At 38.3% G+C, this 18756-nt stretch overlaps 1 protein-coding gene across 1 annotated transcript in view; it reads right to left on the bottom strand.

The window, feature by feature from the left end:
- Positions 1 to 18756, bottom strand: part of LOC136858135 (gastrula zinc finger protein XlCGF52.1) — a 111458-nt gene that overhangs the window by 5732 nt on the left and 86970 nt on the right. Inside the window, exon 6 of the mRNA XM_068225427.1 lies at positions 11424 to 11497. Within this exon, the coding sequence (XP_068081528.1) occupies positions 11424 to 11497 (74 nt within the window). The remainder of the gene's footprint in view (positions 1 to 11423; positions 11498 to 18756) is intronic.

Genomic DNA, 18756 nt, shown 5'->3' with positions numbered 1-18756 from the left:
GAGCCCCAGCACCGTGGCTAAACTTAGAGCTAAAGGAGTTAATGGCAAGACGAGATGCCGCACATAGAAAGTTTAAGCGACAACCGACACAAGACAATTTTGACGCATTTAAACGGCTACGAAATAAAACATCGCAGTCAGTACGCAACGCTAGAATTAGACATGCACATACCCTGCTAAATAAAAATACTAGACCTGCTATGGCTTGGAAAGAACTAAGACACATGGGAATAGGTAAACAAAGAGACGACCATCCTATTGACGTATCCCTCGACTCCCTCAATACATATTTTACCACTCCCGGACATACCATTGACAGAGAAAGGAAACATAGAACACTATACAGCAATTACAACTCCCCTGCACCTGACAGAGAAAAATTCTACTTTTCACATGTGACACCCTCCCAAGTTAAACAAGCCATATTTAGAATAAAATCGAAGTCCAAAGGGATAGACAACATAGAAATAGAACTTATTAAGACAATAATTGACATAATTTTACCTACTATAACTCACATATTTAACCACTCACTAATGACTGGCACGTATCCCTCCTTATGGAAATCTGCCGTTGTCGTCCCGCTCGCTAAAAAATCACCGCCTGAAGACGTAACTGACTATAGACCTGTGAGCATATTATCGGTCCTTTCAAAAGCCCTAGAATTCATTGTACACCAACAAGTCTCCAACTACTTGCAAATACACGATATTCTTGACGAACACCAGTCTGGTTTTCGACGTAACCACAGCACTACTACTGCACTACTTAAGGTTACAGACGACATTCGCAATGCGATGGACAAAAGACAAGTTACCATACTAGCTCTTCTTGATTTCTCTAAAGCTTTCGACTCTGTTGACATAGACATACTACTTTCCAAACTATTTAAACTCCAGTTCTCGACAAACAGTCTTCAGTGGATGAATTCATACCTCCGTGGTCATCTGCAGTGTGTAAGAAACAACAACAATGAATATTCATCCTGGCGATCCGTAGATGTTGGTGTTCCACAGGGGTCTGTCCTAGGACCGCTTCTATTTTCTGTCTATATAAATGATATTACGTCGTCGGTAAACAGCTGCAGACACCACATGTACGCTGACGATATACAATTATACTTGCACTGTGAACCGGAAAGACTAACCGACGAAATTAAAAATTTCAATAGAGACTTACAAGAAATCTGTAACTGGACTGACATGCATGGACTTAGATGAAATAACGTAAAATCTCAAGCTATAATAATTTCACATCCTCGGCTTTGTTCAAAAACTATAAGCAAATTCACTTTACCAAAACTTTACCTACAAAATTCACTCATTAATTTCAGTGAATCTGTTAAAGATCTCGGCGTTCGAACATCTTTCTTGGAAGCAGCAGGTTACCAGCATCTCCAGGAAAGTATTTGCGACACTCAACTCACTTAGAAGATTCCGCAACATATTTTCTCGAATATTAAAAGAACGCCTTATTTGCACTCTGGTATTGCCTCACTTCGACTACTGTGACGCCGTGTACAACGACCTGACTACTACTCTTAACGACAAACTACAACGCGCGCAAAACGCCTGTGTTCGCTATATATGTGACCTACGTTACTTTGACCATGTTACACCTGCCTACGATGAACTCGGTTGGCTAAAACTCAAACAGCGCCGTAATCTTCATGCTTTATGCCTTCTTCGTCGAATACTCTCCTCATGCTCACCTCCCTACTTGTACAGTCAATTTCACCACCTCTCATCCAATCACAGTTTTGGAACACGGTCAAAATCTGATACACTCTTATCTATTCCACCTCACCGCACCACACGATACACAAACTCATTTGTTATTTCTTCGGCACGACAATGGAATGCACTGCCCGTCTCTGTCAGAGGAGCTTCGCCTGCTAGTTTTAGGCAACTTTGTCACCGCTACCTACTAAGTAATACTATGGAGATATTGTAGATTTAGCCTCCCTCAAACTAGAGACTTTATATAATCCCACTGTTATTACCTAGGATAATAGAAATTAGCTAATCATGTCATAATTGTGTAAATAATCATCATCATCATCATCTTCATCATTCTCCTATTTGTTTCCTTTTTTAATCATAATATTGTATTGTTTAGTAGTTGCAAGATGTTTCAATTGTAAGTGTACTTATTTCAATTTTGCACATGTAAAAACTGTCTTTTCTGGTTAGATGGAAGAGAGGGCCTAATGGCCTTAATCTTGCCAGACAAAATAAATCTATTGTATTGTATTGTATTATTACATCCTTACACCAATCATCAAGTACTTACTTTCTCCTCCATATATACCTTAGCAGCCTATATAACTAATGCAGACAAATAGGTCCTGCTGTCTTTATCATTTAACACATATTTCATCCATTACTACTGCCTTTCCTGTTTTCATTTGTTTAACAATCATTTCCAACTCTGCCATTGCAATATCACTCTCCGTTTCTGAATTATCCTCATTTACCACTACACTCCCTTCCGCATTATTTCTCACTTACTGAAGTAATCTTTCCACCTATTCTTTATCTCCTCTGGGTCTGTTATTACATTTCCACTCTCTTCCTTCACTTGTTTTGTGTAGATTTTTCTTTTTCCTTATTTTTTATCAATCCATATATCTTTCTTTCCCACCATTTACATCATTTTCCAACTTTCGTGTGAATCACTCCCAACATTTTTTCTTTTCCTCATTTACCACCTTTCTACACATACTTCCAATTTTCTGATACTTAATCTTATTTCCTTCTTTTCTAACTCTATTCCATTCTTGCCATGCTTTCTTCTTTTGTTTAACAACCTCCTTCACCCTTCCATTCCATCAAGATGTCTCCTTTTCCTTCACTCTCGCCAAAGTTCTACCACAAATCTTCTTACAAATGTGAATTTAAATTTGGTCCATTCTTTTTCCACACTTTCCATTTATGATATAGGGATGTGCTGTTTTAATTCCTCCTGAATTCCTTTACCTTTTAATTTCCATACTCTTATTTTTGTCTGTCTTATTTCTTTTACTCTCACAATTTTATCTGTTTTCAATTTTGCTACCACTACTCTGTGGTCTCCATCAAACACCTCACCTAGTAGAGCTGTTACATCCATTAACTGTTTACGATTTGTTTTCTCAACCAAAAATATTCAATAACTCTTTTTGTCCTGCTTTCACCAAAGCCATAACTAGGGATCTTTCTACTATTCTTCTTTCTAAACCAAGTGTAACGTACAATCGTTACGTTTCTCTCACAAAAATCAATCAAGTTATCTCCCTCGCTATTTCTTTTTCCACGTCCAATTTATTTCCAACACTGCGCAATGAGGTTTCCCATGACTATTACTTCCACATCAGTGATGAAGTCTTTCACTCTTTCTTCCATCCTCAGTTGTACTCTGATAAGTCTGTCACTAACAGTGTCTATGTTATCCACATATTAATTCAGGATTTTGTTAATAATCACACCTACTCCATTCCTTGCCTCACCTCTTCCACTCCAGTATAGGATGTATACTTCTTTATTCCCTTTCCCTTCCACTTGACCTCACTCAGTCCCATCATTGCAACATTCTCTTTCTCCATAGAGTCAATCAACTCTTCTGACTTTCCTATCAGGGACATAACATGAATTATTCACACCTTCACAATATTGGTGGCTGGTCGCCCACTTATCACAGTTCTCCCAGCACAATAACTGCACGTCGCCAGCAGGGTATGCCCTAAACTTTTCCGATGCTGATGTTTACCATCACTCAATTAGGCTAATGTTATGATGGGGTCGCCACTCCCAAAGGAATTTTGGAGCTATTGCCAAGAATTATTCAGGCTGCTCCTTATATGGGGGAAGAGATGCCATTGCAGCCACCCTCAACACGGGAAACAAACGCTACTGGTGAATAGTGTACTCATACTACCGTATTTACCCACGTAATTTTCATGCTCGCATAATTTCTGCACCCCCAATTTTGATGACTAATTATTAGAATTTTATTTAGCCCCATAATGTTCGCAGTCTCAAACCATAGGCTACTCTTAGCTCAAGCGCTGAAGGCAATGAAGTTACCCCCTGACATCACCAAACCAGCCGTAGTCTAGTCTGACCTTAAGTGAAACAGCATTCCAATCCCTATGCTTGGAGTTATACCTTGGTCTGTGCTTTGTGATAAGCAGTTCTGATTTTAGAGTGAAAGGCTTGCGGGTAGCTACCACAGATACACGCTGTAATTTCTTCTGTGTAGTAGTGTGTTAAGAAACAGCATCGCAAGTTTTTGTAAGTAGGTAGCACACAGCAAAGTGTCTTTTAGTGTGCTAAGATGAGGCAAAATAATATTGTACTATGAAGAACATCTCTTATGTCAAAAGCTGCCTAGTGGTCACAAAGAAAAAGTCATTGAATTTCATTGCTACTTAATTAGACTCTGGGAAAACAATTTGTATTTATTGTAACAAATTGATAATGCAGACCAAATACCAGTATTTTTTGAAATGCCAAGGAATAAAACATTGCAAGAGAGGAACTTCAAGTGTATTAATAAAGACATCAGGCGCAGAAAAACAACGATGCACTGTTACGCTTGCAATTATCGCAGAGGGAAGAAAACTTCCACCATATGTTATCTTCAGAGAAAGACAATGCCAAAAATGTCATTTCCACATGGGATACATGTTTGCATACAAGGAAAGGGCTGGATGGACAGTGATATAATGAAAGACTGGGTAAAAACTGCCTGGAAAAGCCGTCGTGGTGTTCTACTTCGCCTACCATCCATGTTAGTAGTTGACAACTTTAGGGGACATATCAGGCAAGAAGTCAAGGACTATCTTTTCAAAGGCAGAACAGACATGGTAGTGATTCCGGGTGGACTGACATCTGTTCTACAACCTTTAGATGTTGTCGATTAACAAACATTTTAAGGATCATATCCGGCATTTCTATACGGAATGGATGGTAGCGGGCAAGCACACATTCATTCCAGGTGGCAAGATTTAACATCCTTCTTTAGAATTAATGTGCCAGTGGATAATAGGAAGCTGGAATTTAATTCCGTGTGAAATGGTTATGAAGAGCTTCAGAAAAATAGGAATATCCAATTCGCTGGATGGTCTCGAAGATGACGACTTATGGAAGACAGAAAATCACACTCCTCTGAATGTGATGACTCCTCATTGGCTGAGAGCAATGATGAAATACTGAAGTGTACCAGTAAGTTTGATCTCTGCCTTTTTTATTACTGTCATGGGACCTGCATTTTGTTACAGTGTTCATACCGTTAGCCGGCCCCGTGGTGTAGGGGTAGCATGCCTGCCTATTACCTGGAGGCCCCGGGTTCGATTCCCAGCTAGGCCAGGGATTTTTACCTGGACCTGAGGGCTGGTTCGAGGTCCACTCAGCCTACGTGATTAGAATTGAGGAGCTATCTGACAGTGAGATAGCGGCCCCGGTCTAGAAAGCCAAGAATAACAGCCGAGAGGATCCGTCGTGCTGACCACACGGCACCTCGTAATCTGCAGGCTTTCGGGCTGAGCAGCGATCGCTTGGTAGGCCAAGGCCCTTCAAGGGCTGTAGTGCCATGGGGTTTGGGTTTGGGTTCATAACGTTAACGCTAATGCATGCACTACCATATTACCTACTTTATCATTACAGATTTGTAGACCATTCCGTAGTAGCACATAACAGTGCGAAGCAAACCATGCTAATTTTTTCGCCTGTTCATCTACTTGAAGCAAGATTTAAAAAGCTGCAGACCTGCCAGTAAACTAAATAAAGTCATGTTATATATTTGAGAAGTTGCTTGTTGATATTTCCTCTGTATACTGTATAATATTGTAGTGATGGAAAATGGACAGCCTACCATAAATACGACGTACAAATGGCTCGCAATGTTGTGATAAAAATTATTTGATTAATGTTTATCTAATCTGTAAATAAATGTTCAGAGCCCAAACAAAATGGTATTTTCAAGGCTATCTTGGTGATTTAACTGATTTTATTTGAAATTTCAGTGTAACTTCATCCCTTCAAGAAAAAGTCAGCGTAATTTACGCAGCTTGATTTTAGAACAAAAATCTGGTCAAAAGAGGTGCAAAAATTACGCAGGTAAATACGGTATTCCCTGAGTACAGGGCTGCCTCTTTTGCAATCTCCATGTTCTGAAGTCCATCTTCTCCACTGTAGATTCCGTTGAGGTCTTCACTCTGGGACCCTTACCAGATGATACACATGCATCAGTGTGCTCTGGGACACACATAGGCAGGAGCGCCACTCCCTGGCAGGACTATTTCTGCTACTAAAAAGCACTTACAATATTGTGTTTAAATGCAAACTCTTTGCTGCCATCATAGAGGAGTAAAACATAATTTATAATTAAAAATGAAAAATAATTCATTCCCAATAGTAAAATGTTGATGCAATATCAACAAATTCTACAGTTGCTCAAAAAAAGAATGAGTGCATGATATACTATCAGTTCCTCGTAGGTACACGTTTTTCAAAAACAAATAACCTACAGAATACCTATGTATTTTGTTGTCAGTATACATAGGGTTTGTACCTGTATGTTGTATTTTGATAATTAAAATGAAGTCTAATAATATATTAAATGTGAGGAACATACGAGCTCATTCCTTTTTTTTTTTTGGAGCGATTATACATACTATGGCACAAATTATGGGAAAAAACTGTGAGTTACTTGCAGAATTACTAGGCAATTAAAATGACCCAAGGGAGAAACCCTTTTAAGAGTAAGTACATTCAAACAGAAAAAAAGTAGACATATCTGGAAGAGATATCTTTGCATTATTTTCAAGGATACATGTAATGTCAACATTTATCCATAATTGTATAATGCACACTGTACTAGATTTGTAAACAATGGGCTTGTTACTAGAAAATGGTGGGTAATGGAAAGGAACAAATAGGTGTACCGGTAAATGAAGTTACATATGGGAAAGAAAGGAACAAATAATCACAATGACAGGTCACACCGGCCTATAAAATGGTGAAGGATTTTATTTGCAGAAAGTAACTTTCAGGCTAAAAATTGAGGCCTGGACCAATTAGACTTGCATTTGAAATAAACCTTGGTAGGTTGAATGAATTTGGTTATATTTTCCCAGAATGTGCTTTTTAAAGAATTACATGCCTGCCAGAACTGGCAAGTTGAACAGAATGTCCATTTTGTTGCTTTTCAAGAATTCTAACAAAAGAAGACATATTTCTAAACCCTGAACATGTGATTACAACACTCACTGAGGAATGCCATAAGAATTTCCTTGCAAGAATTTGATGACCTATTAATAGAAAAATTGGCAATCGATTTAAGAACTTGACCTTGAATAAGAATGAAAAATTTCTGAAATCAAGCCAATCTTTTCCCCCCACTGCCTCGAAGTTCTGTAAAGTTGTTTACCTTCAATTTTGTTATTCAGCATATGGTATTAATAAAGCTCGTAGAAGCTTGAGACACACTTATTTTCAAGAAGGTAATATAATTACCATACAAAAAGGTTGAATTGTACTGATGGACATAGAAATTGCTAAACCCATAAGGAGCCATCAGTATCGAAGGGGCTGGCTGATATCCACATTGTTTTGCCCCTTAGAACAATCATACCATATGAAACTGCTGAAGCCCCACCGCAATAAATTCAGTAGTTGTCATTACTCAATGCATAAGAGGACCATAAAACAGGGGCTGGGAAATCAGTACCTTACATAATATAAGCCATGTGATTATGTCACAATGACATGCCCGAGTCAAGTAAAACCACTTAGACTCATTAGAATAGGGCTGTAATGGCAGAATGTATGAAGTTGACTTGTCATTCAGCCAGTATGCAGAGTCACCACTGTGACAGTTCTTTGCAGATGTGGATACATGCAGGTGTTATGTCACACAGACCAGGTACTGGTCTCACACGACACACTTCAATCAATCAATCAATCAATCAATCAATCAATCAATCAATCAATCAATCAATCAATCAATCAATCAATCAATCAATCAATCAACCATCCAACCAATCACCACTGTTCTGCATTCAGGGCAGGTGCCCAGATGGCACATTCTTTATAAGTTGTTTACCTAGTCTTTCCTTAAATACGGTAGAAGTCCGATAGTCCGGTACGATCGGAACCGGCTCGGTGCCGGATTACCAAAAATGCCGGACTATCGGGCGGTACCTCCTACTACAATATAGGTTAAGGTGTACAGCGAAAACAGCTGTAAGACGGCGTTTTGCAGTAAAATGTTGATCAGCAGGATCATTAGTTTAATGTCCGACTCGTTGGCTGAACGGTCAGCGTACTGGCCTTCGGTTCAGAGGGTCCCGGGTTCGATTCCTGGCCGGGTCGGGGATTTTAACCTTAATTGGTTAATTCCAATGGCACGGGGACTGGGTGTATGTGTCGTCTTCATCATCATTTCATCCTCATCACGACGCGCAGGTCACCTACGGGTGTCAAATAGAAAGACCTGCACCTGGCGAGCCGAACCCGTCCTGGGATATCCCGGCACTAAAAGCCATACGACATTTCATTTCATTTTTTCATTAGTTTAATAACACAGTCCTCTTTTCAATCGTGTTGTTTCTTATTGCCATTCCATAATAATGCCGCAGTTCATCGATGTTTTTATCTGTAAGTCTTCCTTTACCATTTAGAGTCTTTCCACCTACAACTTCTCTTTTCCTTCTGTCCGCTTCAATTTCTGAAGGCATGTTCTCATCCGTTTTTGAACGTGGCCCATACATTCCGTTTTTGAAATCTGTTTTTTATCATATGGTTGGCTTTTTAGTACTCAGTGTAGCACATAGCCTTCCAGACTGAATACTTCCAGAGATAGAGTTATTTAAGTAAGTCAATGCATAACAACTGGATTGTATCAGATACATTTGCACTATTAACTTTGAAATAATAAAAAATACACTTCTAATGGTTTCGACAAATAATGCATCAAATTGTTCAGGAGAGATCATTATTAAGAGATAATAACATTAAAAAATCCTGGAACGGTGCCGAACCATCGGGCGTTCTAGACTGTTGGATGCCGGACTAATGGAATTCTACTGTAATTTGAAAGAAGTTGGAAATTTATCAAACATTATTCCAGTCCCTAACTCTTCTTCGTATAAAATCAAATTTGTCCCAATTTGTTTTCTTGAGTCATCATAGTCTTCCTTCCAAGTATTGGGCCATTGTCCCATTACGGTCTTTCATTTTCGCTCCATCTCTTCATCGGACGTCCTACAGACCTTTCTCCTCTGGGTTGGTATCGAAGAATCTCTTATGGCACTCTGCCAGGTTCCATCCTTTGTACATGACGTTTCCAGCTTTCCTGATAACTGTAGATGTAGTCAGTTACTGGTTGTACTTTCAGTTCTTTTAGCACTTCTTCATTCCTTTTATGGTCTCATTTTGTATACCCTGCTGTATGACGCATGAATGTCATTTCTTGTGCTGTAAATCGAGACAAGTCTTGAGATCTTGACGTCCATGCCTCCGATCCATAGCAAAGTGTTGGTTTAGCTAGGGCATTATAAAGGCACAATCCAGTATGTTTCCGAACAAGTGATGGTTTTCTGATGTTGTTTATTATTCCTGTAGTTTTTGTGCATTTATTAATTTTTCTGGTATGTCTAATTCTGATTCGTACGATAAGTTGTATAGATGTTGATTCCCATAGGGAATCTGAAATATTTGTTCCGAATGAGTAAATTTATAATACCAATATAAATGGTCCGTTATTGGACATTATAAATTTTCCAGCTAACTCATTCCTCATCAGAGCTGCAATAGACCTATGCTACAGAGACGGACATTTCTTAACTACAAAACACAGATGTACCGAATGGATTCGACGCGTTTTTCATTGCGTAGGTTGTACGGACGAAACTATTCACAAATTTGTACGATGTCTTCAGAGCTGCAATAAGACTTGTACCCGCTTCGAAGGGAATCGTCATCGGTCTCTGATGAATAAAGTTGGGGGGGAGTCTTATAGGCGAGATTTATTTTTTTCATTTTCTTTGTCTCGAAAAGCCAGGGGGGGGTCTAATACACGAGTAAATACGGTATTCCCTACTCCTTTCCCGAAGTTGTCAACCTTGGAATATGAACTTTCCATCTCTCAGTGCATTCAAAATATCAAAGCGTGGTGCATTCAGTAGTTTTTTTAAATAAAAATGATATTTGTTCATGGCGTCAACCTATGATGATCTTTTGCCACTACTTTCACCATTTGAGAGGAACCTGCATGTAAGTGAAATTGCGGAAGTGTAGTGTTGAATGTGATGCAAAGAACGTTAAGGATGACACAAACACCCAGTCCCCAGGCCAGGGATATTAATCAATTACAGTTAAAAACCCCTGACCCGGCTGGGAATCGAACCCGGGGCTGCCAGGTGACAGGCGGACACATTGCCCCCTACACCACGGAGTCGGACATACAGTAGTTTAACACTTGAAAAACAAAAAAAAAAGTTGAAGTGCTAATAGAAGTGGAAAAGTGATGTGCAGAAAAAGACTGAAATTGCCAAAGAGTATGGAATCTTGCCTAACATGTCAACATACGTACATAAAAATAAAGACAAAATCATGGAAAGCTGTGTTTTACAAAACAGAGGAAAGAGGAAACGAATGAGAGGCGGTGTATTTCCTATTATTGATCAGTGTGTTGTAAAGTGGTTCAAACAGTCCTATGATCATAATATACCATTAAGTGGCCCATTAGTGCATGTTACAGCAGAAGAAAATGACAAAGAATTAGGTATGTTCATTTTAAAGCAAGCTCAGGCTGGGTTACTGCATTTAAAGAAAGAAATGGCATTTGTTTTAAGAATGTGTGTGGTGAAAGTGCTTCAGTTAATGAAGAAATGGCCAGCGAGTGATTAAATGGATTGTCTGAACTCATTGCAGATTATGAACTGGAAGACATCTTAAATGTGGAGCTCACTGGTGACATTCGGAATATTAACAAGGCAAAATCATCTGCCGACCAGGAAGAGAGTCTAAAAGGATACCATTTCATTGCGAAGAATGAACAGGGATCGTCTAAGAACTGTGCTGTGTGTAGTAATAGGAAGATGAAAGGTGGCAGAAGAGAAACTGTTTTCCTTAATAAAACTTGTTTTAGGAACTTAAGAGTTCACCAAGGGGTCTGTTTTGAAAAATATCACACCCTGAAGTTATTGAAATGGATACTTGTATGCCAAATACTCCTTACATTTGAGAATTTAAAATTTTATTAATTATTGTGTATGATTGACCAAAAGTTACTATTCTGCAAAAATGAACTTGGAGCTGGCATAGAACAAGGTGTGTTATTACTTGGAGCCCAAAGGGTTAAACGTTTGTACAACAACATTTAGAGTCAAACCAATCAATATGGATAGCATCTATGAATCTGTCAAAATGAATACTTACTCATCATCCTCATCAGATACTAAATCTATTTCTTCATGCTGCTGTTCTGGGCTTTTGACAGAGTCTAACTCTTCCTGCAACACAGAAATAATTTTTAGCCTCCTATCGTTATTATGAAATAATAATAATAATAATAATAATAATAATAATAATAATAATAATAATAATAATAATAATAATAATAATAATAATAATCCCAGGGGTACACCTTCCCCAGCTATTTAAGTTGTGCGCCTTCTCCACTATGGCCATCTCTGACAGTGATTAAGAACTGTTAAGACTTCGCCAAACTTGTTTCTCTGATGGTTAGATGGCTCTGGCATCTATTTTCTCGCGAACTCTGGAGGGCTAAGCCACAGTTAATCCACGGAGACATTTAATTTGTTGTAGTTGGTAAGCCTATTTACCTGTTATTGTTTTCTTTAATGTGCCGAAGTTGCCAACTCTACCCCGGGTTCATCCTCTAATGTTGACTGCCTATCAGATGCCAGTTAGGAAATTTTCTAACCAATGAGGACTTTGATTATTGAATGGAATTTTAGACTATCAGTGCTCTGGATTCTAAAATAGTCCAGAACTTTCACCTGGGGATCTATTTAAGCTGAGCGCATACAGGCTGTCTTGTCTGATATTACTCTGGTTACTGTGTGCACGACTTGACAGAGGTTAGAAAGGGCAGGAGGCAGGGGTGGCCAGCTTGAAGAAATTCAGAATTAACAGGTATGGCAGAAGAAACCTAAACATGTGATTGTGCCAGCGTGTGAAGTGCGGGGATGATTTCAGCGGTTTTCTTTAGAATGTAATAGGTAGGCCTTTCATTTTTGCTGTAATCTAGGACCTTCTGAGCAGTCTTCAGACTACAATTTATATTCCCTACTGGGAAATTAATTTAACATACGGGAGCATGAGTGGTTACCCTCGGAATACTCCCCTTCTATTTGAAATGGGTAACTAAAGTTTCTTAAACTCTAAATTTTGAACATCATTCTTGGAATTTAATGTGTTCCCTTTTAGTCACGCTTTTAGCATGGATTAGCCTCTGTTTCATTAGGCCTTGAGCTCGCTTAGGTTCTACTTTTCTCTGTAATATTCTTTTCAGGAGTGCTGGTGTTTCGCCTCTTTGCTCTTTGATTAACGGCCTGTATTGTTATAACAGTTTCCTTTCTGATGTTTGATGCTGATGCTTGTTGTTTTAAGGGGCCTAACATCGAAGGTCATTGGCCCGGTTTCCTTTCTAATGACCTAGTAGTATGGGTAATATGCCCCTGTATATGCATTGTGGTTTTGTGGGTAACTGTGTCTACAATTAGATTCCTTTGTGGAACAGTAATTCAACTGTTTTTTGTAATTATTATAAATGATAAGTTCACCATGGGGCAAAGAGTTTTATAAACACTATGAAATGGTGTCACCAAGTTGGTTACCAGTGTAATTGAGAGGTAACAAGCAGCCTAGCTATTTATTGGGGTTAGCCTCTATCTAACAAGAGTTCAGACTCCATTATGTTGTACCTGTTAGGAGCAATCATACTCTCTGATATGTAGGTTAATAACTGGGAGTTTCCTCCTACCTCTGTGGATCCGTGGTAGTGTGTCGGCCTCCAGATCCCAAGATAGCGGGTTCAAATCCGGCAGAGGTAGTTGGATTTTTGAAGGGCGGAAAAAAGTCCATTCGATACTCCATGTCGTACGATGTCGGCATGTAAAAGATCTCTGGTGATACATTTGTTATTTACCCGACAAAATTCATTAAATCTCAGCCACAGACACCCAAGAGAGATCCGGTTTACTCGGTCTGCCATCTAGTGGGCCTACAGTAAAACAGAACGTCGAAATTGATGAGCAGACAGCCAGACGGCATCAAATCGAAATGTCTGCACACGGTAGCTGAGGCCATATGATTATTATTATTAATAATTTTTTTTTCCTCCCATTAAATTTGTACCTGATTAAGGACTTCTAAGTCTGATGTATTTTCAGAGCAGATGAGCTCAGTGTTATTTATTATACTGTAAATGAATTTTTGAGTTTCTATGTCCTGGTTCTTGTTAAATGATTCAACTATTCCATTTGGGTTTCAAGAGAGGAAAGAAATAACATTTCCACATTTTTGTTATTAGAGCAATTTTCACTCAAAATGGTACACTGTCCAGCCATTCACCCCACGTGCTTCTTTACCTCTGCAGTTCACGATAAATCCATGTAACAATAATAATAATAATAATAATAATAATAATAATAATAATAATAATAATAATAATCATTATCATCCCACAAATTAAAAACCTTGAAACATCCTGACTTCAGAAAAGGCAAATGGCAGCTAGACCATGTCTGCATAAATAAATTTTACTATCAAGAAATCCACGATGTCAAAGTCCTAAGGGAAGTAGACTCAGGGTCAGACCACTATGCTGCAAAGATCAAAATAAAATTAAAAAGGCTAAGAAAACAACAGATATGGAATCTGCCACCTGGGCACCTGCCCTAAATGCAGATGCAGATCAGTAGTGATTGATATTGTAAAGAAGAAACCTCCAAATATATAAGGAGAAAATTCAACCCAACTACATTAATAACAATATAGAGTACTACATGAAAACAGGAGAAGGATCTGCCAATACCAAATCACTGCCCACCGAATTAAAATCGATAGCAGAAGAAGCTCCAATGAATCCCAGGAAGAAACACAAATGGTGGAATGAAGAATGTGACCAGGCAACAGAGAAAAGACACCAAGCTTGGATAAACCATCAAACCCAAAAGTCTGAAGAATTAAATTTAGAACTAATAAAAGAAAATCAACCCATAAAATCATCAAACATCTTAAAAACACCCGAGAAAGGATGGAGGAGAATTTTAAGAAATAACAATTGTGAGATTATTATTACACACCTTTTGGCAGATATCTTTGCAATTATGAACCTCCAACATTAATGCTGAGAGGTAAATCAGGAAAGTTAGTCCATGGTAACCAAGAAAATACAGAGATCCGCATAGAGACATTCAACAAACTTCTAAATTGCAATGACCCATTAGAAACGCTTCACCGGGCGAGTTGGCCGTGCGCGTAGAGGTGCGCGGCTGTGAGCTTGCATCCGGGAGATAGTAGGTTCGAATCCCACTATCGGCAGCCCTGAAGATGGTTTTCCGTGGTTTCCCATTTTCACACCAGGCAAATGCTGGGGCTGTACCTTAATTAAGGCCACGGCCACTTCCTTCCAACTCCTAGGCCTTTCCTATCCCATCGTCGCCATAAGACCTATCTGTGTCGGTGCGACGTAAAGCCCCTAGCAAAAAAAAAAAAAATGTTTCAAGTAAACAACACACAATTTTAACCACCCCTCATCTAATAGATCCTTCAGTCATCGACAATGTAGAACTATGATAAAGATGTTCATTCCCATAGGGAACCTGAAATATTTGTTCTGAATGAGTAAATTTATAATACCAATACAGTTGGTCCGTTATTGGACATTACAGATTTACCAGATAACTCATTCCTGGTTGCCAGCGTTTCGCCCCAGTGTGCTCAGTTGGGCTCATCATAGTGCATTGGCATTGCCGGTGGCTCCAAGTAGCCTACGAAGTGGCCTCCATGGTATGCACTAGCCATGCGTCTTGGTAGGTGTGCTATTTACCAACTGAGCACACTGGGGCGAAACGCTGGCAACCAGGAATGAATTAGCTGGTAAATTTATGATGTCCAATAACGGACCAACTGTATTGGTATTATTAATGTAGAACTAGCAATTAAGGAACTAGAAAAAATTACAAAGCATGTGGTGAAAAGCTAGTCTTTGCAGAGATCTGAAAAAAATGCTGGAAAACCTGTGATCATAAATCTCCATTATCTAGTAGAAATGTGTTATTTGTTAAGATGAAAGTCATACTTTCCAGTGTCAACTTAGTAAAGTGTAACATAAAAAGTTTCCAGTCTGTCAAACACACAACAATTTCAATATAAATTGTAACACTACAAACATACCCATAAAAAAATACACACTATTATACAAAGAATGACATGTTTCATGGCATTCAGATAAAAGTTCTTGATTTACAAGCATGTCCAAATGAAAGTTCTGAATGTATTTCCTCCTATATTTCAGATACTCTCAAAAAGCATAAAATTACTTCTAGATGCATTGCATTTTCTGGAGACAATGCCAATGTTAATTTTGGAGGCCTTGCACGCAGGGAAGGGAAGAATGTATTCTCTGCTCTCAAAAAAGACTTGAATGAAAACATAGTAGGTGTTGGATGTCCTGCTCACATTCTACATAACTGTTTGCAACATGGAGCTGATGCTCTTCCTGTTGATATTGAGTCTGTGGTGATGAAAATTTTCAACTTCTTTCATATATATGCAGTGGGCACTCAGGATCTGAAAGACTTTTGTGAATTTGTTGATGTAAATTATCTGCAGCTTTTACATCATTCTACGACTAGGTGGTTAACACTGTATCCAGCAGTTGAAAGAATGCTGCAATTGTTCCCAGCTCTGAAATCCTACTTTCTTTCTCAGGGTAGGAAGTCAGTGCATTCATCAATTAGAAACTTCCTTGAAAATGACTTTTTAGAGCTCTATCTTTTGCTTCTTTCCTCAACCATGCACATTTTTCACTATAAAATTTTGTCACTTGAGAAAGAACATAATTCAGTTGTAGAAGTGCTTGAACTATTAGAATCTGTCCAATCTTCATTGAAAGGCAGACTTGAAGGTCAATTCATTCCCCTTAAAGTCAGACAGATGTTAAATACATTTCCAGAAGATGGTTTGGATAAAGAATGCAAAGTGTTTATGGAGAATGTATCTTGTTTCTATGAAACTTGCACTGAGTACTTGGATAAATGGATGCATCCTATAGAGAAATTCAAGTGTTTCAAGTGGTTGAAACTTCAAAACATTAAAGACCTCAGCTTTGACGATATTGTACCATGTATTCAGTACTTACAGTCAAAAGGTATAGAAATAGATGATTCAAAATTATTCAACCAGTTCTGCAACGTAAGGGCTTATTCTAAAACTTCAACTTTGGATAAAGATACAACACTAGACCAACAATGGTCTGTTTTTTTTTTTTTTAAATAAGTGTCAGAACATTGAGGTATTTTCTGAACTTTTGAACATTTGCCAGTTTTTCTTTGCATACCAGGCAGCAATGCCTCCACTGAACGTGTGTTTTCATTCATAAATGCTCAATGGACAAAGGAAAGGAACCGTTTGTTGGTACAATCAGAGAAGGGAATGTTACTTGTGAAGTTAAATTTCAAAGATGTGTCGTGTGAAGAATTTTATAAATATGTACTTCAAGAAAATAACCCGCGTCTTCTTTCAAAAGTAGGTTCATTGAAAGTAGGTTCTGTTGAAAAATACAGCTTCAAGGAAATGAACTGCAGCAAGGACTGATCATTAAGTAAGGTATTTCCTTTTGTAAAAAGTTGTGTGTAATATATGTATAATTTTGTTATCGATTGAAACTGTCAGGCATTTTTCTTAAATGTCCTGCTTTTTGCTAAGCAATGTCCTGCATTTGGAAATTTTCAGTTGGTAACCTTATGCCCGGTACAGTATGCAAGATTATAACATCCAATAGGAAGGATCCACAATGTTCCACTCGCTCCTCCCCTGCTTCCCCTCCCCTCTTCGCGAACAGTACGCTATGCTCAAAACTTTCCATTTCTCTCTCATTGACCACAATCCTGAAATAGTGTTTGGAGACAATGGACTTAGCCTTGGTAGCCTAGATAAGTACAGACGTTTTTTCATTATGTTAATAATTGTAAATCATTATATATCAATACTTGTTCATATTATCACCTAACTCTCCATCATTGACAATTTTACACAATGTAAACAATACTGTACATATATACGCATGTTTTAAGCGATTTGATAGAATCTGAGGATGTTCTTGTAGAAAGAAACATGTCATTCTTTGTATAATAGTGTGTATTTTTTTACAGGTATGTTTATAATGTTATAATTCATATTGAAATTGTTATGTGTTTGACAGACTGGAAAGTTTTTTTTAATGTTACATACTAGAAATGTGGATCACACAGAAAATTGTGTGTTTGACAGACTGGAAAGTTTTTTTTATGTTACGTACAAGAAATGTGGATCACACAGAAAATTCCAGAGTGCTGGACCACAGGAATATTCATCCATTATTTTAAAGAGAGATAAAACCAACCAAGATAATTACAGAGGAATAACCCTTCTGGACTGCCCATACAAAATTTTCTTTAGCATAATTTACAACAGGATCAAACACACTATGGAACCACAACTTGGAGGATTTTGCCTATACAGAAGCTGCACAGACCAAATCATCAGCCTGAAACTAATAACAGTATATTATAAGTGCAGAAATAAACAGCTCTTTATCTCATTCATAGATTTTTTTTTTTTGCTAGGGGCTTTACGTCGCACCGACACAGATAGGTCTTATGGCGACGATGGGATACGAAAGGCCTAGGAGTTGGAAGGAAGCGGCCGTGGCCTTAATTAAGGTACAGCCCCAGCATTTGCCTGGTGTGAAAATGGGAAACCGCGGAAAACCATCTTCAGGGCTGCCGATAGTGGGATTCGAACCTACTATCTCCCGGATGCAAGCTCAGAGTCGCGCGCCTCTACGCGCACGGCCAACTCGCCCGGTTTCATAGATTAAAAAAAAAAAAAAAAAAAAGGCATATGATAGTACCATAGACCCACATTTTTTAAAATCCTCAGATCATACAGTCTTCATCCCAAATTAATAAAAATCTTCAAACTAGCTTTTACAATAAAAACTGGCCTCAGATAAGGTGATGGATTATCTCCAGTGCTTTTCAATATGGCTCCTGATTAGGTAAATCATGAAACTCTGACAAAAGAAAAACCCACCTAAACTCAAAATTGGAGCAAAACCTTCAATACGAACAAACTGCCTGGGATTTACAGATGATTTAGCTCTCATAGCCCTTGACTTGGAAGATGTCTGTGCCCAGACCACCAGTCTCCAAAAAATTGCCCTAAAAATAGGATTACAAATATCCTTCAAGAAAACTGAGATTATGCCCCTGAACATAAATGAAGTCTTTATAAATGATGAAAAAATTAATGTTTTACAATTGAATTATCGTGAAGAAATCATCACACAACTTAAACAAGAAAGAAACATGGATAAATAGAACTAATAAAATGAAAAAAAAGCCCAATTTCTAACCAGGTCAATGTATAAGAAATGACTGTCAATAGACTCTAAGATCCAACACTATAAAACCGTAAATCTTCGGGAAGCCACTTATGAAACCCTATTCTAAACGAAAAAAAGGAAGAATTGATCAGC

The sequence above is a fragment of the Anabrus simplex genome, chromosome 1 (genome assembly GCF_040414725.1).
Source record: "Anabrus simplex isolate iqAnaSimp1 chromosome 1, ASM4041472v1, whole genome shotgun sequence".
Lineage (NCBI taxonomy): Eukaryota > Metazoa > Arthropoda > Insecta > Orthoptera > Tettigoniidae > Anabrus > Anabrus simplex.
Note: the sequence above shows the minus strand (reverse complement) of the source record. Positions and strands in the feature narration are given on the sequence as shown.